This window comes from Rhinoderma darwinii, chromosome 2 (genome assembly GCF_050947455.1).
Source record: "Rhinoderma darwinii isolate aRhiDar2 chromosome 2, aRhiDar2.hap1, whole genome shotgun sequence".
Taxonomy (NCBI): Eukaryota; Metazoa; Chordata; class Amphibia; order Anura; family Rhinodermatidae; genus Rhinoderma; species Rhinoderma darwinii.
The window spans coordinates 162482557-162509498 of record NC_134688.1 but is presented as its reverse complement, the minus strand read 5'-3'; the positions used below and the strand labels follow the sequence as shown (position 1 = coordinate 162509498).

Here is a 26942-nt window from a genome sequence, read left to right as displayed (position 1 = left end):
AGCTGTGCTTGCAGTGGCCGATATGTTGGTGGATGAAGCGGACGACACTGGTGAGGAAGGGGAGATGGAGGCAAGTAGTGACTGGGCTCCGGGACAGACATGATGGAGCATGCTGGTGCGGCCCTCACTAGGCCGTCAGCACAGACCCTGTTGATTTCTGCCCCAGAACTGACTTTAAGGGACATTATGCTTAGTGAGCGATATGGCGGATGCCCTAACACCTGCCTTGTGGGATATACGCCACCATGACCATACTATTGCAGGCATGGTAGTTAAAGCAGATGACCTAGAAAATATGATTCGTAGGAATAATGTGCGCATAGTGGGAATGCCGGAGGTGGAGGGAACGGACCCCACTACCTATTTTGAATCTTGGCCTTTGACTACCTTTGGAAAGGAGACTTTGTCACCACTATATGCAGTGGAGCGGGCACACCGAGTGCAGACACGACCGCTGCCTGAAGGAGCTCCACCTAGGACTGTACTAGCCAAGCTGCTGCATTATAGAGATCGTGATGTTTTTCTGAAAAAGAGAAATGCCTAACATATCTGTCAATGGCTGCAAGATTGCTTTTTATCCGGATTACTCCACAGACAAACAAAAGAGAAGGGCTAAATTTGCAGATGTCAAGTGTCGTCTTTGTAATCTTCAATTACCTTACGCGTCTCCGTGTGGTAGCTATGGGTCCTACACACATTTTTGAAACACCTAAAGTGGCCTTGGAATGGATGGATAGATGGGAGCAACGGTTACAGCGAGAAGGCCTTAGAATCAACGGGAATGATGGATGACTGAGTATCCGTCGTTTGCTTTCATGGGATGTCTGTGTGCTTTGAAACTGATGCGCTGAAAGTTCACCAATTGTTGATACGTTAAGCCGAGTGGGGCTGGATTTACATCTTCTATTATGTGGACACCTTGCCGATGTCACTTTTGGAGGTCGTAAAGTGGACTCAAGCTCTCGCTTGATGTTCTTGCTCGGGTGGTTTCATATTACTGTATATGTTTTTTTCAATGATATTGCGGACACGGTTTGTGGGGGAGGGGAAGGGAGGGATGGGTACACCTGGGATGGGTTTATGCTATGTCAATTATCTATGATCGCATATCTAGATTATATATATTTCCTATCGGGAGGTAGATTGAAGGGAGGGACATATAGTTATATGCATTTTTTTTGTTCTGTTTCCTATATTCCTAATGGTTGATCAAATAACGATTATCTCTTGGAATATAAGGGGTATGGGTGATCCGGTTAAGAGAAGGGCCATTTTTTACTATGTTAAGACCCTTAAACCATCTATTGTTAGATTTCAGGAAACACATCTAACCAGAGATCCGATGCAAGTGGTAAAAAGAGCGTGGATCAGACATACCTATCATACCACTCACACTGGGTCTTCCCTAGGGGTATGCATTCTTATACATAAAATGATTCCTTTTAGCTGTATGGAAGATGAAATAGATAAAGAAGGCAGATATATTTGTATACATTGTAGTATTTACGGTGTTGAGTGTGTTCTAGCTGCGGTATATGTGCCTCCTCCATATTCCAGGGTGGTCCTCAAAGTGCTGGCTTTTACTAGTAGGTTCACGGGAATTCCAATGATTCTGATGGGGGATTTTAACAACTTGATGAATGACTGTTGGGACAAATTGGATCCACTTATGCCAGATTTGTACAGACCAATCTCCCCGTTGATGTTAAAATTATTGCAAAGGCCTTGGCTGTACGTCTTTCTAAAGACTGGCTTCATGCTCGCGAAGTCTACAGCCATTAACCTTAGGCGAGTATATTTAAACTTGCAGATTCCAGTGGATAATCCAGCGAAATGTGCTGTATGCTCCCTAGACGCGGCCAAGGCCTTTGATAGTATAGTGAGAATTTCTATGGAAAGTCTTAGAACGAATGCGTTTTGGGGAAAAATTCATATTTAGATCCCCTGATAGCTAAGTTTAGACATACATTTTTGGCCTGGTGTGGGTTACCGCTATCATTAATAGGACGCACGAATCTCATTAAGATGGTGTGGATGCCTCAGCTGTTATACTTTCTACACAATTCACCAGTTTCGGTACTCCAACGCTTTTTCCTGACGGTTAATCGGATGTTTCGAGATCTTATATGGGAAGGGACATGTACGTATAAAACTAGAAACCTTACAGAGAAGCAAGACAAAAGGTGGTCTGGCAGCCTCTAATCCGGGGATCTCTATTATTTAGCGGCACAGTTACAGCACCTTAGGGGATGGGGGTTGGAAGAACCAGACTCAGTATAAGGCATACTACGACATTACACGCAGTGTGACAGGCTATTTGCAGATCTAGAGGTTGGTAAATTTAAGACACATACTAAAAGATTGCCCACATTATACCAAATGCATAGAGTATGAAGGTGAAATACCTTCTGGGAATTAAGGGACATACCCAGATCACTCCTATTTGGAACAATCCTTATTTACCGGAGGTTGAAAGCCTGGAAGGTTTTGGGAGATGAAAACACAAGGGCATCTGGTGGTTGGCGCAGCTATATAAGGAGGGGGTTCTGAAACGGTTGCCTGATTTACAATCTGAGTTTGCTTTGCCAAACGACTCCATTTTTGAATACTTACAGATAAGACAAGCATTAGATAAATAAGCCACTGTAGGAACTACCCTCACATACACTACGAATCCAATTGTCACTTTCATCGGTGACACGGTGAAACCTAATGGGCTTATTTCGACAGAGTATAATTAATCTGATAGATAGAGAACATTCTAAATTTCCTCTTGGTGTTAAAGAAAAGTGGGAAAGAGATATTGGTCCTATAGAGGATGGGCAGTGGCAGGAAATAGTGGCACACACGCCTAGATTGTCTCTGAGTGAGGCACATAGATTGTCGCACTTGTACCTTTTACACAGGGTATATAAAACACCTCAGCTTTTAAATGACATTGAATTGAGGGATACCCCCATATGTAATAGATGTAAAATTTAAAATGCAGATCTCATATACATGATGTGGTCGTGCCCACATCTGGAAACCTTCTGGGGGGAGGTAGTGAGTATAATTAATGGGGTGTATTCTGCTAATCTTACAATGATGTCATACGTGTGTATACTAGGTTATGTGGACGACCTAATGGGATCCGAGACATTTAAAACTGCTGTAGCTCGCCTGTTATATACGGCAAGGAAGTTGATTGCTCAGACATGGTTGCAGGAGCTCCCTCCTACACAGGTAGAGTTTGTTGCCAAAGTATCCATGGAAAAACCTATTTGAAAAGGGGAGCCTTAAAAAAATACGAAGAGATGTGGGCTCTCTGGCTAGACGGCTCGGATCTAGCTTCCGTTTAGTTGATAAAAGATAGGGGTGTATCTAGGAATATTGTTTTATTGTTTAGAAGTATAGTGGTATAAAGTGGATATATTAATATGACACTTAATAACAATGCTGATGGATGCCATTAATGACATGACTGCTGGGTGATGTCTAATATATGATGAAACAATGTTTCTAAGGATCGGAGTGGACTCATTCCCAGGTGTACCAGGTTGGTTGGAGGGGAAGGGGGGATATGTTATGTATTTTCTTTGTATTGCTCGTACTTTTTGTACCTGTACGTGCATGTATTGTGGAAAAATTTTAAAACTTTTTTTGTTCTAATATTTTTAGAATAAAAAAAAAACAACATGACAAGGAGTTCAATAAACTAACAGCCTGCACAGTAACTGCATGTTAATCCAATAGTGCACTTCTGAGATGTAGTGGGATAAGGGATTTGCAGCATGAAGATCCAGATGACAAATCTACGCAATTGTATAATGTCATCGCATCCACATGGATCAGAATCTCCATAAAAAAACACCTTTCTAGTACCTTGTTGAATGCACGCCACAATGAATTTAAGCTGTTCTGGGGGAAAAGGTGAGACCTAGCCTACTAGAAAGGTGTACCTAATAAAGTTGCCAGTGAATGTATGTTTGTACGATCTTGTATCATCCTGGTCATCTCGGTATTCTAAATGCTTATACTCTTTGCAACCGTTGCAGAATTTTATGCTCTGTAAATGAGCATTAGATTGTATAAAGATAATGGTGGAGATGGTGACATTCATAACAATATGAAATCTAATGAATTTAGGCTAATGGGTACAGCGATGAATCAAAATGATATTATTAAACACATGCATCGTCTTTAAGTTATAACAAAAAATGAATACAAATACAGCACACCTGCCGTTATGGCTGTAAAACCTCATTGCAGCGGACAAGAGACCTTACATTTTCTTAAGCAGGTTTTCTGGGACACTACTGGTCTATCCTTCATCAGCACAATGACGGGACTGCAGCGCTCCACACAAGTGTAGCTGTGCCTGGTACTGCAGCTCAGTGATCAGCCCCTTCATTCTGCTGATCAGCAGGAGGTCGGACACCCCCCCCCCCCCCACTGATGTCCTGTCCTAGAAGCCCATTTACACAGGCAATAATGGGCTGAACGAGCATTCCTATGAAAGCTCGTTACCGATTATTAACAAGTTAGTGTTAACGGTGCAGCGATCAGACAAAAAAAAAAAAAAGACAGCAAACGCTCTTTCGTCGGCTCATCACATTGTTTGTGCGGCCTATAAAATCATCGTTGTCGGCAGCACCTCCCTGTGTAATAAGGGGGTGTGCTACTGACGATGCAAACTGATAGGGACCAAACGATCATTCGTCCCCACAGAAAAAGCATCGGCCGTGTAGAAGGGGTCTGTGAACGAGCGCCCATCAACATGTTATATCGTCGTTCGACACTCATTACTGCCTGTGTAAAACAGCCTTAAGAATAGGCGAATAGTGCTTACATTTCGGAAAACCCCTTTAACTAGACACCCTAATTATTGCATTTGCATAAAATAAACATGAGAGCCATTACAGCAGCATTCTAAAAGTGAACATGATCTATATGGAAGGTCTCTCCAGACAAAGTTTGAACCATTATGTCACAATGAATCAGACCCATTTCAAGTAGCTGCAAGTAGTACAATTTGCCTGGGGAAGAGGATATAAAAAAGAATCAGGTGTCAAGTTATCAGAAGAAAACAGATGAGGTTGATGTAGCCCTTTACAAGTATTAGCTGGAGGCTCGTAACGGCACTGTCTCCTTCCTACACTATTCTTTTCAGCTGGCTAAAGTAAGACAACTTTTCCCTATATTATATTAAACAAAGTTAAGGCCATTTTATGCTGGGCGATTATCAGGCAGACAAGCGTTCCTATAACGCTCATTGCCGATAATTGCTCTGTGTAAACAGGGGGACGATCAGCAGATGAACGAGCAAACGCTCGATCATCTGCAGGTGGTATCGTTTTAAAAAACTAAAAGATTATCGCTGTCGGCAGCAAATCTCCCTGTGTAAACAGGGAGACGGACATGATAATAATGGATGGGGACGAGCGATCGGAGTAATTACCACTCGTCCCGATCCATAGCTCCGTGTGACCGGAGCAAATCAGCACCTATCAACGATGTCTCGCTGCACCGGCCTATTGTCGGTCGGTGTAAAAGGCTCTTAAGATAACTGTCCCCTATATTATATGATATACCTATATAATCCTCAATTTAATTTGCATGCAAAAATTAGTTGGTACATTCCTGTGGTATTAAACCCACCGGTGAAAATAGAAACGTGGTATGTATGAACTCACATCCTACAGTCCTTGACAAAAGAACATTTTATTTGCATAGGGAGTCTGCTTGAGTTTGCGTTTTAGTAACAAATTAGAATTTTTCATGCAATTTTATAATCACTGTTTGATGCAAAGTTGCACGAAGGTTTTTGTACAAATTATTAAGCTGTATTTTTGTACACGGATGTTTTCATCACAAAGTTTCGGAAGGACGGACATGACTGCCAAAAGCAAGTCAAGACAATGGCAATTCTCAGATTGTCTGCTTTCAGGAAATATATAGGGTTTGGGGGTGCACTCACTTTTAAGATGTGTAATATTTCCACATGTAGAGTTCTAAAACCATATTTTGGGTCACCTTAACTCTGCTGTTTTTATAAGAGACATGTGCATGTAGACATAGGCAGAAGTGGTTTGTCTGAGCTCTGCAGATACTGAACTTTTATTTTTAGGCTGTGTGGTGGTGCATCAAATTTTCTGCTCCAGTCACACTTTTAGCCACAAATAAAGTATTATGTATTTTTATAAAAATTGCACGGACACAAAATTGCATGACACAAAATTGCATGATGGTGCCAGTGTATTAAATGCTAAGAGGCCATTTGACAATGTGCAAGGTGATTTTTTTAATTTTGTAATTTAGGTTTTATCTGTACATGTCATAAAATTTTGAAAATTGTCCTGGCTACAAGAGGTGCAAAATGTCTCAAGAAAAAAACAAAAAAAAAGTCCTGCCATTAAAAGATTTAATGGCAGATCACACGTTATAGTGCTCTGCCATTATAGAGATCTAGCTCAGACGGTCAGCCTGTTCCTTCAGAAGGGACAGAGAGCTTAAATGATCAAAATAAGCACTGCGTTTAATTAAGCAGTGGAACTCGAATGCAGAAAGCTTCAATCTTAGATTTCAGGCCTATGTCAGTAAAACTTGTGACGTCATGGGCAACAACTTTCACATGGGTTAACAAATAGATTTTTTCCCAACTTGCTCTAACCCAGAGGTCTCAAACACGCATGCTACCCCTGAAGTGGTCATCTGCGGCCCACTGACAGCGGGAGGCAGAGAGAAGGCCGAAGATGGAGCGCCGCACCCCCCCCCCCCAGTAGATAGTGCCACGTCACACACCACACCTTCCGGACAGCGCTACACCCCCTCTCTATAGATCGCTTAATTGGGGCTCCCTCAGGGAGTGGAATCCCCAGCCAGAGGGCTCTGGTCAGGGATTCCGCTGATAGACGTTGCCTCTTACTTAACTGTACATATATGGCGAGTGAGGTCAGGGGCTTCTCCAGGAGAGGAATCCCCGGCCAAAGTGGATTCCACTCCGAGAGGCAGCCCCAATGGGGATTTGTTCAATCTCACCCACTTTGCTGCTACTGTCATCTGCTGCGCATTTTCCGTCTGCAATTCCGGACGGAAAATACACAGCAATTCCACTACGTGTGACAAGCCCAAAAAAAGATCGACATCCTGCAGATTTTAAAATTCGCACCACAAAGTCAATTTCTGTATGGAAACAATTTGTAGCATGTAGATGAGATTCATTCAAATTTCAACCGTGTGGCTGGTAATGTAATACGCAGTAAATTTTCTGCGCGCAAATCCACACTGAAAATCAAAAGCATTTCCACTATGTGTGGACCCAGCCTAAACGTAACAAAATCTAAATCAACAAAATACAACCTTGATCAATAAGCCTGTGTTGACATCACCATCTGTGTTCCGTTGAGGGGTTCCATCTGAGGTTTCTGTCGGGTTAACCCCCTCAATGGAAATCAAACGGAAACCTCAGCTTCCGTTTCCCTCACCATTGAACTCAACGGTGACGGAAACCTAGCTAATGGTTTCCGTCTGTCAACGTTGTGACAGGGTTCCGTTGTTTTGATGGAATCAATGGCGGAGTCGACTGCACAACGGTGACAGATGGAAACATTAGCTAGGTTTCCGTCACCATTGATATCATTGGTGAGGGAAACGGAAGCTTAGGTTTCCGTTTGCCTTTCCGTTGAGGGGTTAACTCGACGGAAACCTCAGATGGAACCCCCCAAAGGAAGGGCAATGGTTATGTGAACTGGCCTTAAATTTTTATTCTGATGAATATAACACAATGCTGAAGGAATTACCAAATTCTTACCTGAATCTAAAAGAAGAACCTCGACTGAAAAGAACTGGCTTTGGCTTTGGTTTGGGTTCCTCAAATAGCCTGAAAAAGGCATGGTACTCAACACATATTTTCCAGAATGATTTGCAGAAATCCCGACTAGCCATCATGAATTCCAAAGTGTCCTGGTAAGAACTCTAAACAAAAAACATGGAAGTAATCTTACATTTAATAATCAAGGATCTATCTATCTATCTATCTATCTATCTATCTATCTATCTATCTATCTATCTATCTATCTATCTATCTATCTATCTATATTAGGGTATGTTTACACTGAGTATTTTCGATCGTTTTTTGAGCCACAAACGGGTCGAAAAACGGCTGAAAAATCGGAAGCAGAATGCCTCCAAACACCTGCCCATAGATTTCAATGGAAAAAACAGCGTACTGTTCCGATGGGGCATTTCTTACGCGGCCGTTTTTCAAAACGCGTAAAAGAAGTGCATGTCATTTCTTCCGCCGTTTTTCATAGACTATATAGAAAAACCTCTCCAAAAACGGCCATTAAAAACGCGATTTTGATTAAAAAAAAGTCTGAAAATCAGGAGCTGTTTTCCCTTGAAAACCGCTCTGTATTTTCAGACGTTTTTTATTTTGTGTGCGCACATACCCTTAGGGATGCCACGATGCCAGAATTTGGACTTCGATACAGATACTTTGTGTAGTATTGTGATTCTCGATACCAAAACTATTTGCCAACAGTAATAATAAAAAAAAGTTCTTCCATTTTCTGATGTTTGGCACGTGGTGTGATGAATTTTGAACCGCCATGTGCCTCACATTAATAGTAATTAACCCCATCCTGTTTCTCAGTCATAATGGACAACATTGGGTTAATGTGTGAGGTACATGATGGGGTTAATTACTATTAATGTGAGGCACATGGAAATTCATAATACCATGTGTCTCACATTAATAAGTGAAAAATACGTCTTTATTTTATTTTTTACAGCGTACACATCATAAATGATGCTATAAATTTGTTGTGAAGGTTATTACGGTCAAAACGATACCAAACGTGTGTATATTTTACGTATTCAGACTTTTATTTTAATGTTGATTGTAAAAAAAAAAAAAAAAGGATTCTTTTGACATTTTACTTTTCTATTTTGAAACTTTAGTGTACTGGCATATATCTATATGCCAGCACATTAGCCTGTGTACTGATAGGGCATACCTAAGTATGCCCTAACAGCAGCAAAAATGGTCAAACAGCCATGGGGTATTTCAATAGACCCTGGGCTGTCTGCCGAAATATGGTATGTTCCTAGATCGTGTCACAGGGCTTCCCTTGGATGCGATCTAATGGGCATCCCCCTTCTCATTTTCCCCTTGAATGCTGAGGTCCGCTTTGATCGCGGCATTCAAAGGAAAAGCGGCGGAGATCACAGGTTTCTTTGATCTCTGCCATTGGAGTGGGGCTGCGTAATTGCTGTGTAATAGAGCTTTTGCCACGTTCTGGACAACAAGTGTGTGTGTGTGTGTGTGTGTGTGTGTGTGTGTGTGCGGTCAGCACTAACGAGCATCGGCAGAGCAGACAGAGAACATGGGGGTGTTTTGCTGTGCGGCTGCCATGTTCTCTGTTTTCAGGGCTGGCACCGCCACTCATTAGTGCAGCGCTGGCCACAGCACATCATGCTGACCACAGGCACGCACACTTGTTGTCAGGAGCGGGGCAATGGCTGACTTCATTCATGTGCTACAATACTAAGCTATACAGCTTAGTATCGAAATACATGAATTAACCATATTAAACCATTTGAGGGTGGACGGCATTTAAAAAGAATCGATATTTCGATACATCGCGCAACCCTAATATATATGCAGGTGCACACATTTCTCTGCCTCACAAACAAAAATATTGAAAAAAAAATAGTGTTTCCATCGAATTGTTTTTTTTTAGTGGGTCTGTCCCAATATAGTCAAACAGCTTGAAAAAGCGAACATCATTTTGTGCCCAATTTATTGTCCATTGACTCCTTCAACTGCCTGTGCTTTTTTCCGTGGTTTTTCTGGAAACGAGCGCCGCTGTTTTTTCTGCATCCCATTGATTTCAATGGGAGTTCAGAGGCGGAATCTGCGGCAAGAAAGGACATGCCACATTTTTTCCCCGCGAGCGGCCAAAAGCCGTCCAGGAAAAACAAACTCCTCAGCCTCCCATTAAAATCATTGGGGGGCACGATTTTGGACGGTTTTTGGCGTGGATTCCGGCATGGTTTCCACGTCAAAATCAACGCCAAAAAACTCTGTGTGAACAGGGCTTTATAAATTGACTCTAGTACACCATATATGACCATTTTAAACAATGGATGCCAATGGATAGCAATGTATAGAGCACCAAGAATTTTTACTTACATTTGCATCTGGGCGTAATTTTATAAGAAACCTTTTTCTCTTGAAACTCATCTTTCGTACTTTTGCCCAGTTAAATCCATTTATTTTTGTGTGACCCTGTAAAAAGCAAACATTTATTGAAAGCTTAAGAAAAAAAATTAATTATTGCAATGACATTAAATACACGTTAACAATTTGCAATTCTATCTTTGCCCTATGAAACACTTTCAGAAACCGCATACTGCCCATGACTGTTCAAATGTACTATTAATAGAAAATAGAAGGGATCGAAATCTCAAACAATCCTCCAGTAAGTCTGTTATACGGAAATCAATACAAACGAGTAAACTGTTGCCGTTCCCTATTTTTCCACAAAGCAGGGACTTGACGATGGTACTGATACCAACATTAATGCATTACTATTGAATACTTCACTTGAAGGAGTATGCTTCGTTACAACTCCATATAAACGGATTTGTGAAGACTATTTGCTAGTGGTATCCCAGCAGTGCGACAGCGATCAAGTATATCTTAAGGATCTCCTAACGTGGGCGTCCACTTTAAAGCGCCCATTGCTAAAACGGCCTTGAAGAAATAGTAACATTACACGAACATTGTAAACAATCAAGTAATAACCTGTGCTTCTAAAATAACACCTTGAAAGCATGTCCAATTTTATATTCTAATATTTTTACTCAACATTTTTGTATGCCATATTTTTCTCTGTATGGCAAAGTTAATCCTATATTGCAGGCTGGACATAGTATTTATATGACATATTTCAGTGCTTATATACATGTCAATATGGGCAATTGTAGGATTTTAGCCTTAGAAAAAGTTTATTTCTCCTGTTTAGTTTAGAAAAAAACATTGCTAGAGTGTTCCTTTAAAGTGTAACTAAACGTTTGACAAACTTCTGACATGTCAGAAGTTTGGATTGGTGGTGGTCCGAGCACGGAGACCCCCACCAATCCCTAGAACGAAGCAGCTGATGCGCTCGTGTGAGTGCTCAGCCATGTTGTGTTTGTTCGGCTTTATCCGGAAAGCCGATGTATCGGAGTACGGGCTCATAGACTTTCTATCGAGCCTGTACACCGATACATTTATTTCCGGAAAAAGCCATCCAGACACGAAGCGGCTGAACGCTCACCCGAGCACTTCAGCTGCTTCGTTCTAGTGATTGGCAGGGGTCTCAGTGCTCGGACCACCACCAATCCAAACTTGACATGTCACTATGACATGTCAGAAGTTTGTCAAACGTTTAATGAAAATTGTACCCAAGGTTGGCATAAACATATTTGACACAATTGTAAAGAATATGGCAATCAAACAAACCAGACCTGAAATACTAGGATTCCTGTGTTGGCAACAGCCAGGTTGATTTTGGTACCTTCCCTGTCCTTGGCTGGGTGTAGTCTAATGCCATACATCTCCAAGCGACGGCCAACTTCCAGAAGCTGGAAATCAGATTCAGCTGGGGTCTGTCCACTGTAGGTAGTAAATTGACAAATGTTGCTTAGATCATGTTGTTTTGAGAGATCACCTCTAAGGCCTAGTTCACATCTGCGTTCGTTATTCCATTGTTCTGGTCTGTTAGAGCAGAACAAGGGAATAAATAGAAGCGCCGATTCCATTGCACCACCGGCGGCCAACGGAACCCATTTACTTTAATGGACCCTCCAACGCAGATGTGAATTAGGCCTAACACAAACGTAAAACTTTAAATAATTAGATGTATCAGGTCACCGATTTACATTTTTGTTTGGCCTGTATTAGAACTTCTTTTTACTAAACTTATTTTGGGCTCACAGTGTTAAATCTCTAAGACAAGATTCTTACCGATAGTCTAAATATACCAAGTCTACTATAGAACAGCACTCTGAAGACTAGGGATTAATAAAAGTACATTCAAAAGTTCATAATACACAATAAAATTGGTGCTGTAAGCAAAAACTCACAAGTGATTCCGATGATACTCCATGATCTTTTCTTCCAGAGCTTCTTGTTGGGGCATGTAAGCGTTTTTTGATAAATGTTCCCGGTCAACAGCCTCATCAAAATCTCCAATTTCAGCTAAGTTTAGAAAAGGGAGTCAACTAATCATTATTAAATCCATTCAATCGAAATTCTGTATATGTTATAGATGTATGACGGATAAAGAATTTTCATTGAAAGCCAGTAGCTCTAAAAGGTTCTATAAGGATCCAATACGAACCTTCGTCACAGATGACTTCACATTTGATGGGAAAAAAAAAAAGCTCTATGCAGCGCTACTTTACCTGTCAAAGCATTAGAAAGCACAGCGGAATCTGACAGATCCCATTATAAGTAAATGACCTCCATCGAGCAGGATCCTTCGTACCATAGATCGGGCACTGTGAACTGATTTCCATTATGGAAACCAGGACACAGATGTGAACAGAGCCTAATCTTTACCAACAAAATAGCTCAAATTACAGTCTATTTCCAGAAAATAAAAGTTAGTTTGTTTGTTTAACCCTTTCACTGCCAAGGATGTATGCTACATAGGATAAGGGCTACAGATTAAATCTTGGTATTATAATAAAATCCAATGTTTTAGCATTCAAATGATACTAGGGCATAAACTTCAATAAGAGAAATCCAGCACAGTGAAAAGCCATAAACTCCCAAATTTATTCCTCACATGTAGAGAGCACATACAATAAAACAACCGCTTTTTGCGGTTTAAGCTTACACAAGCTCCTCATAGCTTGAATGCTTGAAACGCGAAAGCAGTTATTTTATTGTATGCGCTCTCTACATGTGAGGAATAAATTCGGGATTTGACAGCTGCTCACTGCACTGGACACCCTTTTTTAAAGTAAAGAAGTTTGTGTCTCTTCATTTCCGCGATACGTAGGCCAAACAAGTGATACATTACTGGAGATTTGGAGCCGGTTCTGGGTGTATGCCATGCCAAAGGAGCATAGTAGAGCATAGATGTAACATTCGGGGGCATAGCACTCATATGAAATCAGGGAGCAGGATGAAAAGTTTTTATTAATGGTTTTGTGTCTCTGTAAGGGAGGGGGGAAGCTGCAAGTGACAAATAAAGAAAAGAACACAGCCTGTTATAGTCATCTTTCCCCAGTACAGCCTTCAAGTGATATGGAACTTTTTTTCATGTGATCGCCACATTTACCAATGAGAGAGGATATGGGTTTTCTAATTGTCATACTTAGGGAAGTGGGTCATTTTTTTTCTACTACAGAAGAGAGAAGAGGAGAATGTTCACCCCTCCCTGCACCTGATCAGACCATTTGATAAATATGAGGCTCGGATGTTTACTGGCATCTAGATCGCTGATATTTGTGGTCTCTTCAGTTTTGGGGATTATGTGAAGATAGGTAGACATAGGCATAAGTGGCATGTATAAATTATACACATACAGAACTTTTATTTTTAGAAAGTGTTGCGATTTAAAAAGATATGTAAACCTTTGAAGACTTATTTTTTTTTACTAAAACAATGTATTACAGTGTTTAGTGCAACTTTGTAATTTGTTTTTGATGTATTCTGGATACATAAAAGCTGCATCTTGCGCTAAAAACCCGAATCCATCAGGTCAGCGAGACTGACTGCTTCGGTGACAGTCTATGAACATATATATGTGATCAATCCTACGTGTTTGACCCGCTGGTCACTGAAGCCGTCAGTCCCGCTGACATGACGGATTCGGGATTTCAGCGCTAAATACAGCTTCTACGTATACATAGAAGCTGTATCTCAAAAAGTAAAAACTATTTTTAATAAAAGCAAATTACAAAGTTGCACTAAAACACCATAATACAATGCTGGTGTAAAAAAAATAAAAAATAAAAAGGATTCAAAAGGTTGACATAGCCTTTAAGGATGTGCATAGGTCACAGTCAGTCCTAGAGCCAGAAAAATTAATTACTATGCATATTTCACACAACATTATGCCTTCGCAGAATTACAAGAAGGCGCCCCATATGTATAACGTGCTGCGGGACATTTTTACAACGTGTAAGAGGTCTACTTTCACAAAAACGTAACGGTATGTAAAACTACACTTGTGTTTTACATGGTTGTACCACAATATGCTTTTTCATAGATTTAGTTCTAAAAACATTCTATACCGTGTTCCAAATTATTATGCAAATGTTATTTTTCGCTGATTTTCCTAAATAGTCGATGCAAATGACAGTCAGTATAATCTTCAAGCCATCAACCGTTGGAGTATAATGCGAATTTTATTGAACAAATCTCCTAATGATAACAGATTTTTTTTTTAGAAGTTAAAAAACTCAAAATGCATTGTTTCAAATTATTATGAACAACAGAGATCAAAACATTTTAAAGGTTGTAAAGAGAACTAAAATGGTAATTTGTTGAATTTGCAGCATCAGGAGGTCATATTTACAGAAATCAAAAGCTCTTTCAATAAAAAAAAAAAACTTAACAGGCCAAGTTACATGTTAACATAGGACCCGTTCTTTGATATCACCTTCGCAATTCTTGCATCCATTGAATTTGTGAGTATTTGGACAGTTTCTGCTTGAATATCTTTGCAGGATGTCAGAATAGCCTCCCAGAGCTTCTGTTGTGATGTGAACTGCCTCCCACCCTCATAGATATTTTGCTTGAGGATGCTCCAAAGGTTCTCAATAGGGTTGAGGTCAGGGGAACATGGGGGCCACACCATGAGTTTCTCTCCTTTTATGCCCATAGCAGCCAATGACACACAGGTATTCTTTGCAGCATGAGATAGTGCATTGTCATGCATGAAGATAATTTTGCTACGGAAGGCACGATTTTTCTTTTTGTACCACGGAAGAAAGTCATTTTCACACCGTCAGGGACCCTAAAGGGGCCTACCAGCTCTCTCCCCATGACTCCAGCCCAAAACATGACTCCGCCACCTCCTTGCTGACGTCGCAGCCTTGTTGGGACATGGTGGCCATTCACCAACCATCCACTACTCCATCCATCTGGACCATCCAGGGTTGCACAGCACTCATCAGTAAACACGGTTTGAAAATTAGTCTTCATGTATTTCTGAGCCCACTGCAACCATTTCTGCTTGTGAGCATTGTTTAGGGGTGGCCGAATAATAGCTTTATGCACAGTTGCAAACCTCTGGAGGATCCTACTCCTTGAGGTTCGTGGGACTCCAGAGGCACCAGCAGCTTCAAATACCGGTTTGCTGCTTTGCAATGGCATTTTAGCAGCTGCTCTCCTAATCCTCTTAATTTGTCTGGCAGAAACCTTCCTCATTATGCCTTTATCTGAATGAACCCGTCTGTGCTCTGAATCAGCCACAAATCTTTTCACAGTACGATGATCACGCTTACGTTTTCTTGAAATATCCAATGTTTTCATACCTTGTGCAAGGTATTGCACTATTTCACGCTTTTCGGCAGCAGAGATCCTTTTTCTTTCCCATATTGCTTGAAACCTGTGGCCTGCTTAATAATGTGGAACGTCCTTCTGTAGTTTTCCTTTGATTGGGCACACCTGGCAAACTAATTATCACAGGTGTCTGAGATTGATTACAATGATCCAAAGAGCCCTAAGGGCCTGTTCACATCACCGTTTATTTCCGTTCCGGGGTTCCGTCGGAGGGTTCCGTCGGATGAATGCCGCAACGGAAAGTGAAACTGACAGCACAGCTTCCGTTTCAGTCACCATTGATCTCAATGGTAACGGAAACATCGCTAATGCTTTCCGTTCGTCACCATTTTGTCTGGTTTCCGGTTTTCCGACGGAATCAATAGCGGAGTCGACTGCGTTATTGATTCTGTCGGAAAACCGGAAACCAGCCGGAATGGTGACGAATGGAAAGCTTTAGCGTTGTTTCCGTCACCATTGAGATCAATGGTGACTGAAACGCAAGCTGTGCTGTCAGTTTCACTTTCCGTTGCGGGATTCACCTGACGGAACCCTCCGACGGAACCCCGGAACGGAAATGAACGGTGATGTGAACAGGCCCTTAGACACAATACCATCTATGAGTTTCATTCAAAAACAAATAATTAAATGTTTATGACACTGAAATCCAATGTGCATAATAATTTGTAACACGGTGTAGAGCTGTTGCTTCAAAACTTCTAATTAAAATACATGTACTGTTTACGAAACAACCCTCTTTCAAAGACTCCGTTAAGAACAAAAGTGGTAAATTCCTTCCACCAACACCTGTCAGAAGGGAACTGTCCAATTTTAAAACACTGAATGCTGCTAAAAAGTTTCCCATATGACCAGTTTACAGCGAGGAGGGGAGCCACTAAACACGCTTATTAGCTTTATTTGTAAAAGACAATGGGGAAGATTTACTATTCAAAATGAAAAGGGGGTGTTGTCTTGTGGAAAGGGTAATGGCTTAGATTTTACGTGCCCCACTGTGACAAATTTGGCACATCTCCTGACTGACTTGTCTAAGTTTACGCTGTTTAAATCTTAGACAGCGAAGTAAATCTTTCCCAACGTTGTCAGGACTTCAGCACCTAAACCACATTAGCAATATTCCAAAGAGAGTGGGTAAAAATCTTATGTAAAAACTTACACTGCACAATGTGTGAGATGAGGAGAGCAGCACTGCTTTCATTACATGTTAACTTGCCTTGTGCCAAATCCTGCTTCACTTGCAGAGCAAAGAGGTACCTACAGAGAGAGAGAAGGTAGCATTAGAGGATGTGCGAGCAGAACATCTGCCTTTCAGCCTAAGAACTACTCAGTAATACCTATATGAGCCTCAAGTGCCTGGAAACTGGCATATTGTACACACAATTGTCCTTTTCTGCATGTGGCCTTATGGTCTGTACAATACATAACGTATTATAAAGATAGCCACTGGAGCTCAGCCCTGGAGAATGGATCGTTATTACCACATCAATTGCGTTAAAGGGAAGGCAGGATTTGACAGAAGAAACAATGTTTCCCCGTGGAAGGGTTTCTTTCATTATTATTGCTGAACGAAGATTGCAACTATTAAAAGAATTAACAGCAGATTAAAATGAGGGATCTGGAAGATAACTGCACTTTAAGGCTACATTCACACGAGTGTAGGGAACCTCGGACGTGAAAAAATTCAGTTTTTCACGTCCAAGGTGCACCTGTGCAGGAAGCGCTATCTCGACGCCCCCATGGACCCTTCACACGCTATTGAAATACATGTGTCCGTGTGACGGCTATTATTTTAATGGCCGTCACACGGACGATTTATACGCTCGTCTGAATGAGCCCTGAGAGTAGAAAAAGACAATCACATATTTGCTTGATTATGGCTGGCAGAATAGGGGTTATGGGAAAATAATTTCTGCCAGGAGTGGAACAAAGTGACAGATCAAACTAAACTGTCAAATAGATTTTTTTCTGGAAATAATTGGATGGCTAGTAGTGGGCAACAGATCATTTTACAGAATCCTCCTATATGTGCCAGGAAAGTTGATCACATTTGGGAATCAGAGAACTCTGCCGATTTTGCCAAATAGAAGTCATTCATGAGATTTTATGCTCTTATGTTTAAGATTCTCTAAATGAGTAGAAGTTGTCCAGATAAGTGTGGGCATTGCCAAGTAACCCATACCTCTAGCATTGCTTGTGCGTGTGTGTTGGTTAAATTGTTCAGAAAACTTCAAACTAAAAGACTATTAAAAATGCAATAAGATTTGAGGGAGCATCCTCTAGAAATATCAGACATGATAGATTTAATAATAGTGCTTCTACCTACAAAATGAAAAGACTGGAGAGGGCTGGCACAGGCATCGGTCTACACGCATCTGTCAATAGACCGCTAATATCTACTTTCAGGCATCAGTAGTCTATAAGGGTTGTCTTAGGGTAAACTTCAAACTGCGTTTTCAGCGCTGATTTTTAGACAGAAAAAGCGTCGTAATCCGTGCCAAAAGACAGTTTTTAATCACCCTTCATTCATGTCAATGGGAGACAAAGTAGTTCTTTTCCCCAGGCCGCTTCTGACCGCCCGTGGAAAAAAGAAAAAAGTGGAACTCTCTTTTTTTCGAGCGGTTTCTGCCTCTGACCTTCCATTGAAATCAACAGAACGCAGAGAATACCCGCGACGTTCGTTTGAAGCGTTTATTGGCGCAGTTTTTGTATTCAATTCATTTAAAAAAAAAACACCTTGAAAGAACTGCGGCAAAAAATGCAAGCATGTCAAAGTCTGCCTCAAAATTATTATTTTTTTTTTAATATTGAGGCAGATTTTTTCTACATGACAAAAACCTCTGTGTGAACTTACCCTTAGACTACGAAGCATTTAACAATAGTCCATAGGGTTAGGCGGGATTCACACGACCGGGTCGTTCCCGAGCCCGAGTGTCGGCCGGTAAAATCGGCCATTTTGCCCGGCCGGTTTGCATTAAGTTTTGCATCCGTGCCGGGCAGATCCGGACAGTGACATCAGCGGCAACTCCTGAAGGGGAATCCCCATGTGTTCGGGGATTCCGCTTCAGGAGTTTCCCCTGATGTCACTGCCCAGATATGGACAGAGACATCAAGCGCTCTGTCCAGGAGCGGAATCCCCGAAAACACTGGGATTCCGCTCCTTCAAGGAGCTAAAGTGCGGCTAGCACATAGCAGAGCGGGGAGATACCTCCCTGCTCTGCTATAGTGGCGTCTCTACAGTAGTAGCAGCCGCAGCAGCAGCTGCAGCTGCTAGCGGCGCCATCGAAGGTGTCGCCGGGCCAGAGTGCTTTTAAAACAAGCAGGGGAAGGGAGCCAGCGCAGCGCTCCCTTCCACCTGCTGTACACCCCGGCCCTGCCACACAGTGTACAGCGATGCCATTCGTCCGAATGGCATCAACTCCTCCTCCTCCTCCTCACATGCACTCTGCGCTGTGAGGAGGAGGAGGAGATAGAGCGCAAGCGCCGGAAAACCCGGCCATCACTCGGGACACATCCCGGTGATGGCCGTGTAATACCCGGCCCCATAGACTTCTATGGGAGCCGGGTGGCCGGTACCCGGGCGAAGATAGAGCATGTCCTATTTTTTGACGCCCGGTTTTCCCGGCCGTCAAAAAATCGGTCGTGTGAATAGCCCCATTAGGGGTCTATTATTCCTAATGCAACCGGGTGCCGGCCAGGCCTTATTGGGTGAAGCTGTAATACACGGCACACTAATTGTACCAGCAGTTATTAGTTACTTTGAAAATTACTTTTATTAAATGTAAGTGTAGCTTTTTAGAATTTCAAGAATTAAATGCCCCATTGACCTTGTAATTTTAAGGTATCAGGCCTACTGAGCTCCAAGAAAGTATAACCTCCACCACAACTACCAACCTCCAACATGCTGTGTGTGTGTGTGTGTTCAGAGACGCTTTTTTCAGAATATGCAGATTTTTTTATTTTGCTGTGTCTCAAAGCCACACCACAAATGCAGAGAGAAAACCCCAGTATGTTGGTACTTGTTTCATTGCAGTTTCTTGAAAAAGTTCTAATAGATTTTCCTTTAACACTTTTTGGAGAACTACAACTGCAATTTCCAACGCTGTGGATTTGCCACATTTAATAGAGCATGCGGAGGTGTAAAAAATAAAACAAAACACCACAACACCGCAAGACCCAAACAGGTCACTTTTACAACACAAAATGTGAACAAGACAAATTTGTAAAAATTCAAGTGTGAACCTAACCCTCATTCACATCTCTTTGCAGAAACAGTATATTTAGATTCCGTCGTGTAGAATCAGGGATCTTTTTCCTAAAAATTGGAATGTGGGTGGGAGGCATTTAGTGGGTGTCCTATTAGGTGACAGATTTTTTTTTTTTTATGGAGTTAGTGAGCAAGAAAAGTGACCCTCCGGTTTTAGCTAAAAAAGTAACGTTTGCAGGGGAATGCAGAGTTGACTTACCTGGTGCCCTTCATTCAGCTTGTTGTGTCGCGGATCTGCCGATTCCCGGGCCCCCTCTTCTGTCATTCAAGATGGCTGCAGCACTCCTCAGACTACCCAATGTACACTGTGTTTCAGAAGTACAAGACACTCTTCCCTGCTATCACAGTAGCAGCTCAAGCCATTTAGATAAACAGGAAACAATGTCTCAGACTACAGAAGCACTATGATAATTGGGTAGTCTGAGAAGCAATGCAGCCCACTTGCATGGCAGAAGAGGGGCCTGGAAATTGGCGGCACAATCTAAGGCCTCATGCACACGACCGTAAAAACACCCGTTATTACGGGTCGTAATTACGACCCGTAATAACGGGCTCATAGACTTCTATTGGCCGCGGGTACCTTCCCGTTTTCTTACGGGAAGGTGCCCGTGCCGTTGAAAAAGATAGAACATGTCCTATTTCAGCCCGTAATAACGGCACGGACAGCCCATAAAAGTCTATGGAGCTCCTGTAATGACGGGTGGCTACGTGTGTGTACCCGTCATTACGGGAGCGTTGCTAGGCGATGTCGGTAAATAGTCACTGTCCAGAGTGCTGAAAGAGTTAACTGATCGGCAGTAACTGTTTCAGCACCCTGGACAGTGAATTCCGATCAGAATATAGAGCAACCTGTAAAAAAAAAAAAAAAAGACGTTCATACTTACCGAGAACTTCCTGCTTCCTCCAGTCCAGTCTCCCGGCCGTTGCCTTGGTGACGCGTCCCTCTCGACATCCGGCCCGACTTCCCTGGATGACGTTTCAGCCCATGTGAACGCTGCAGCCAATCACAGGCCAATCACAGGCTGCAGCGGTCACATGGACTGCCGCCTCATCCAGGGATGTCGGGCTGGATGTGAAGAGAGGGAAGCGTCACCAAGACAACGGCCGGTAAGTATGAATTTCTTTAACTTTTATTACAGAAAGGGCTGTCCCTTCTCTCTATCCTGCACTGATAGAGAGAAGGGCTGCCGATTAGTGCAGTGTAATTTTGCAGCCAAAAACGTGCCCGTAAATACGGGTGGAATACGGGTGACACCGGGCCCGTATTTACAGGCACGGGCCCGTAAATACTGGTGCAAAACGGGTCGAATACGTGTGACACCGGACCCGTATTTACGGGTGGGAAAAAATACAGTCGTGTGCATGAGGCCTAAGCAAAGCGCACAAGGTAAAAAAAAAATTCAAAATTCGAAGTCATTTCAATTTTGTTTTTTTTTTAGTTTTGAAATTCTGTTTGCAAGGTATTTTTTTCCTCAAATCAATAATCTAGCGAGTAGCTCTGGCTGTCAGATATGATCATTATCAATGCATGAAAAATTCAACCAGCCGTAGAACGGTCAGATTCCAGCTCTGCATGTAATGTTCTCCCAGACAAAAGCTCATTGATTTACATGAACTACAGCTTCTGTCTCAAAGCGGTATAATATTGGGAGGATAGAAAGACAGCATAAACTTTAATACAGCTCATCATATTCTCTCGCCGGAGTTACTACCCAATGAATAGTCCGGAAATATTTGTCATGACGGGTATTAAAACAAACAATCAGCTGTGAGCTTCTGGTCACAATTTCATATGACTTTATCTGAAGGAGAAAAAGGAACATAGGGCGCCACATCGTGCAATATATTAAGTAGGATGATACGTGGGGAGCATTAGGGGTATAAGCGCTCACCTTGTTAGGTTGTACACAGTCAAAGTACAACTCTGGTGTGTGGTTGTCGAAAGATGTCAGCTGCTACCGTACCAAACGGTGGGTGAATTCCACCTCTGCTTTAATATACACACGATATCCAGGAAAGGAAATTTTTTTTTTTAAAAATGGGGATTCCGAAGAGGCGCTGCTAACATCCAGAAATGGTGATAAAAGGTCATTTATAAATAGTTATCGTAGTTATGCGTTTCAACGCCAGTCCGACGTCTTCCTCAGGCCAATTCAGTATTGGCCTGAGGAAGACGCCCGACTGCCGTTGAAACGCGTAGCCACGATAACTTTTAATAAATGACCTTTTATCACAATTTCTGGATGCTAGCAGCGCCTCTTCGGAATCCCCATTTTTTATTTTTCCTGGCCCGGAAATCGTATACAATTTCATATGAAGCTTTTTCACCAATAAGTGATTCACTCGTTGCACAGAGCTGTGCAATACGTTGAGGTAATATAATAAAACTTGCTTTTGGAGTAAAAAAACAAAAATTGTAAAAGACTGCAGTATATGTACATACTGTATAAGTATTTGCAAATAGTGCTAGAACAATATTTGAAAGTTTTTCGCGAGTAATAGAAAAACTGGAAAAGTGTTACATTAAAAATTGAAGAAATCTAAATAAATAATTCTGCAACTGCCAAAACAAAAGTTATTATACGCATTATTAGGGCTCATTCAGACAAGCGTGTTCCGCGTCCCTGTGCTGTCCAATGAAATAACTGACAGAACACGAACCCATGCAAGTCAAAAGGGCTAGTCAGACATGCGTAATTTTTCACGCAGCGTGTCTCCGTTGCGTGTAACTCACTGCATGTCCTATATTGGTCCGTTTTTGCGGACCTTGTCGCCCATTGAAGACTATGGGTGCATGAAAAACACGGACAGCCAGCATATGGACGACATCCGTGTTTCATGCATTAGTTGCTAAAAAAATACAGAGAAGTTAAAAAAAAAAAAGTGCTTGCAGAGGAGTTTCACTGACAGGAAAAACGGATGCCACACGCAAAGAACACTGATGCGGAACGGAAAGCACCAAGATGGCACACAGACGTGAAATGCAGGAAATACGGTCCGTTTTTTGCGCATGCAAATGGACATATAGTAACGGCCTGAGGATGAAGCGGGCATAGGTGTGCGCGCTTCATCTTCAGCGGGTGTCGGCTGTAATATACAGCCGACATCCCACTGCAACGGCGGCGATCACTGTAGTTTAACCCCTTAAATGCCGCTGTCAATAGCGACAGCTTTGGCACGCTCTGTTTTGGCTTGCTAAACAAGTGGTTTGTATATCTAGTGGAGTTACAAAACCGGAGTTAAAAAGAGGAGTTAAAGCCCCTGTAAGTAATCTTCTTTTCTTTTACTTTAACAATTGTTCACTGTTTTTTTGTTACTGGGATAATGGACAGCAAGATTGGAGATTTTCTTCAGTGCACAGTCTACCATATGTATGCACGACTGGAGCCGGAGTTCCAGGGTGAATACCCCTCTGTGGCAGATGTGAGCATGTTTTTCGCCTGGAAGCTCGCATTAGAGATCTGGAGGAGCAAAATGGGGGCGATAGATAATCTTGAGTGCTGCTGACTGAGCTAGCAGTTAGTGGGGTAGAACTGGAGGGCGAAGACATGGGTCAGCAGGATCAGGCAAGTAGCTGGGTTAATGTAGTTAGGGGCAGTAGAAAGGGGTCAAAGAAAAGGAAGGCCAATCCTGTTTCTGATATTCCAAGCAAAATTGTCAAGTTGGGTGATGATGCGAGGGTGTCGGTCTCAGAAATGGCAGCCCTAGTGGATACTGATCTCCCTAACAGCCAGGAGAACAGCCCAGCTAGTAGTCGGAGGGATGGAAATGCAGGTAAGGCAAGACAATTGGTAGTTGTAGGGGATTCTATAATCAGGAAGACGGATAGAATAATTTGTCGCCAAGACAGCCTCAACCGAATGGTTTGCTGTCTCCCTGGTGCCAGGGTTCAGCATGTGGTGGAACGGGTGGATAAGTTACTGGTAGGGCCTGGTGATGATCCAGCTGTCGTGGTCCATGTGGGTACCAACGACAGAATAAATGGTAGGTGGAGGAGCCTTAAGAATAATTTTAAAGAACTAGGCTACAAGCTAAAGGGAAGGACCTCCAAGGTTGTATTCTCAGGAATACTGCCTGTGCCATGCGCATCACAGGAAAGACAGCAGTAGCTTAGGGAGTTAAATGAATGGCTTAAGTCTTGGTGTAGATGAGAAGGCTTTGGGTTCCTAGAGCACTGGGCTGACTTTTCACTGGGGTACAAACTGTGTTCTGCAGATTATTTGCACCTAAATGGAAGGGGGTCCGCTGTGCTGGGGGGAGAGAATTCTAGCTGGAGTGGCGGAGTATTTAAACTAGGGCAGAGGAAGGAGGTCAATGTAGAAAATAAAGGTGTAGTCAGGTTAGAGAGGGGTCAGAATATATTGGTGGGGGGGGGAGAAACAGACTGCGGGGAGAGGACTAGACAACAGGATAGGGAGATCCTTTTGTTAAAAAACAGCAATGAAAATAAAAATGCCCAGATAATGTCAAATAATCACATTTCTGATACTGAAAGTGATAAACTGAAAGGCAAGTTAAAGTGTATGTTCACAAATGCCAGAAGTCTAGCAAGCAAAATGGGGGAGCTTGAGACCTTGGTACTGGAAGAAAATATAGATATAGTTGGTGTTGCTGAAACATGGCTGGACTCTTCACATGACTGGGCTGTAAATCTACAGGGTTTTACACTGTTTCGGAAAGACAGGGCGAATAGGAAAGGCGGTGGTGTATGTCTGTATGTGAGAAGTGATATGAAGGCGAGTGTTTAAGAGACAGAGGGTGAAGATTGCGAGAAGGTGGAAACCTTGTGGGTGGAACTAGAAAGGGAGGTAAACACTGAAAAAAATTACTCTTGGTGTAATCTATAGACCCCCCAATATAGCTGAGGAGATAGAAGGTCAGCTATATAAACAGATGGCGCGGGCTGCATAGGCGGGTACTGTAGAGATAATGGGAGATTTTAATTACCAGGATATTAATTGGTGTCACGGTTCAGCTTCAACTGCAAAGGGGAGACATTTCCTGAACCTGTGGCAGGAAAATTTTATGGGCCAGTTTGTGGAAGACCCGACTAGAGGTGAAGCTCTGTTGGATCTGGTCATTTCTAATAATGCAGATCTTGTTGGAAACGTCAATGTCCGTGAAAACCTCGGTAACAGTGATCATAATATAGTTACATTTTACCTATACTGTAAAAAACAAACGCAGGCTGGGAGAGCAAAAACACTTCATTTTAAGACGGCCAATTTCCCCAGGATGAGCGCTGCAATTCAGGATATAGACTGGGAAGAACTAATGTCAAATAATGGTACAAATGATAAATGGGAGATTTTCAAATCCACTTTGGGTAATTATAGTGCAAAATTTATTCCTAGCAGGTAACAAGTATAAACGACTAAAATTAAACCCCACATGGCTTACACCTTCAGTAAAAAGGGCAATACATGACAAAAAAAAGGGCATTTGAAAAATACAAATCAAAATGATGTTTTGAATACTTTGAGGGGGTGCAGTTTTCAAAATAGGGTGATTTATGGGGGTTTATAATATATAGGCTCCTCAGAGCCACTTCAGAACGAACTCGTCCCTGAAAATATAGCCTTTTGAAATTTTCTTGAAAATATGAGAAATTGCTGCTAAAGTTCTAAGCCTTGTAATGTCCTAGAAAAATAAAAGGACGTTAAAAAAATGATGCCAACATAAAGTTGACATATGGAATATGTGAAACAGTAACTTTTTTGTGTGGTATTACTATCCGTTTTACAAGCAGATACATTTAAAATGAGAAAAATCATAATTTTTGCAAAATTCTGGTGTTTTTCACAAATAAGCAATGAATTTATCGACCAAATTTTTCCCCTAAGATAAAGCACAATATGTCACGAGAAAACAATCTCAGAATCACTTGGATACATAAAAGCATTCCCAAGTTATTACCACGTAAATTGACATGTCAGATTTGGAAAAAAATGGGTCTGGTCCTCAAGGTCTTAAAGAGGCTCTGTCACCACATTATAAGTGGCCTATCTTCTACATAATATGATCGGCGCTGTAATGTAGATTACAGCAGTGTTTTTTATTTAGAGAAAAGATCATTTTTGACAGAGTTATGACCTATATTAGATTTATGCTAAGGAGTTTCTTAATGCCTAACTGGGCGTGTTTTACTTTTTGACCAAGTGGGCATTGTGGAGAGAAGTGTATGACGCTGACCAATCAGCGTCATACACTTCTCCCCATTCATTTACACACGTAGTGCAATGTATTAGAAAACCAAAAAAAACAATGAGAGTTGGACCTTCAAGTCCCCTAGTGGGACTTAAAAAAAAACAAGCGCAAAACTGTATAAAAAATAAAAAAAAGTAGTGATAAAGTTTTAAAACATAATAAAAGTTTCAAGTCATAAAGTAAAATACAATCGCCCTTTTCCATTATCAAGTCCTTTAAAAGTCGCATGTATACAAAAATGGTACCTATAAAAACTATAGCTACAAAAGTAATTTTATTGTGCAAAAAGTTGTAAAACATAAAAAAAGCGCTATAAATTTGGTATCGACGGAATCATACTGGCCTGCAGAATAAAGTTAACATGTAATGTATAATGCACAGTGAACGCTGTGTAAAAAAAAAAAAGAACTAAAAAACTATGCCATAATTGCAGGTTTTTGGTCACCTGGCCTCCCAAAAATAGGATAAAAAATGATCAAAAAGTCTCATGTACCCCAATATGGTACCAATAATAACTACAGCTCATCCCGTAAAAAAAAACAGCCCTCATACCACTACATCTATCAAAAAATTAAATTAGTTAAGGCTCCAATAAGTCAGGAAATAAAAATTTTGCAGTTGTGCAGGCCCAAGGGGAACATTTCTTCTGTTTCAAGAGGCAAATTATCAAGGCCCTAAAATTAGGGAACCAGGAAGGGGAGGGCCCAAATATATCTGCTGGAAGCGAGGGTGCCCGTATTATACCAGGACAACACTTTCCCAGCAAAATTCCCCAAACTGCAAAGGTGCGGAGTGTGGACCAAAAGGGGAATAAGGAAGGACATTTATCAGTGTGACACTGGCCTGTGCATAAAGGAGCGTAACACACAACTATGGATTATTATTTTTTTTTAACCCATTATTATACCACCAGACTATGCCCCT

General features: G+C 41.7%; 1 protein-coding gene across 5 annotated transcripts in view; it reads right to left on the bottom strand.

Annotated features, from left to right (window-relative positions):
• FARP1 (FERM, ARH/RhoGEF and pleckstrin domain protein 1) overlaps window positions 1–26942 on the bottom strand; it is a 247209-nt gene that overhangs the window by 43343 nt on the left and 176924 nt on the right. For all 5 annotated transcript variants that reach the window (XM_075852409.1, XM_075852411.1, XM_075852410.1 and 2 more), the window contains exons 6-10: window positions 16704–16801; window positions 12115–12229; window positions 11497–11644; window positions 10178–10273; window positions 7793–7956 (exon numbers count right to left, since the gene is read on the bottom strand). In XM_075852409.1, coding sequence (XP_075708524.1) covers window positions 7793–7956; window positions 10178–10273; window positions 11497–11644; window positions 12115–12229; window positions 16704–16801 — 621 coding nt within the window. The remainder of the gene's footprint in view (window positions 1–7792; window positions 7957–10177; window positions 10274–11496; window positions 11645–12114; window positions 12230–16703; window positions 16802–26942) is intronic.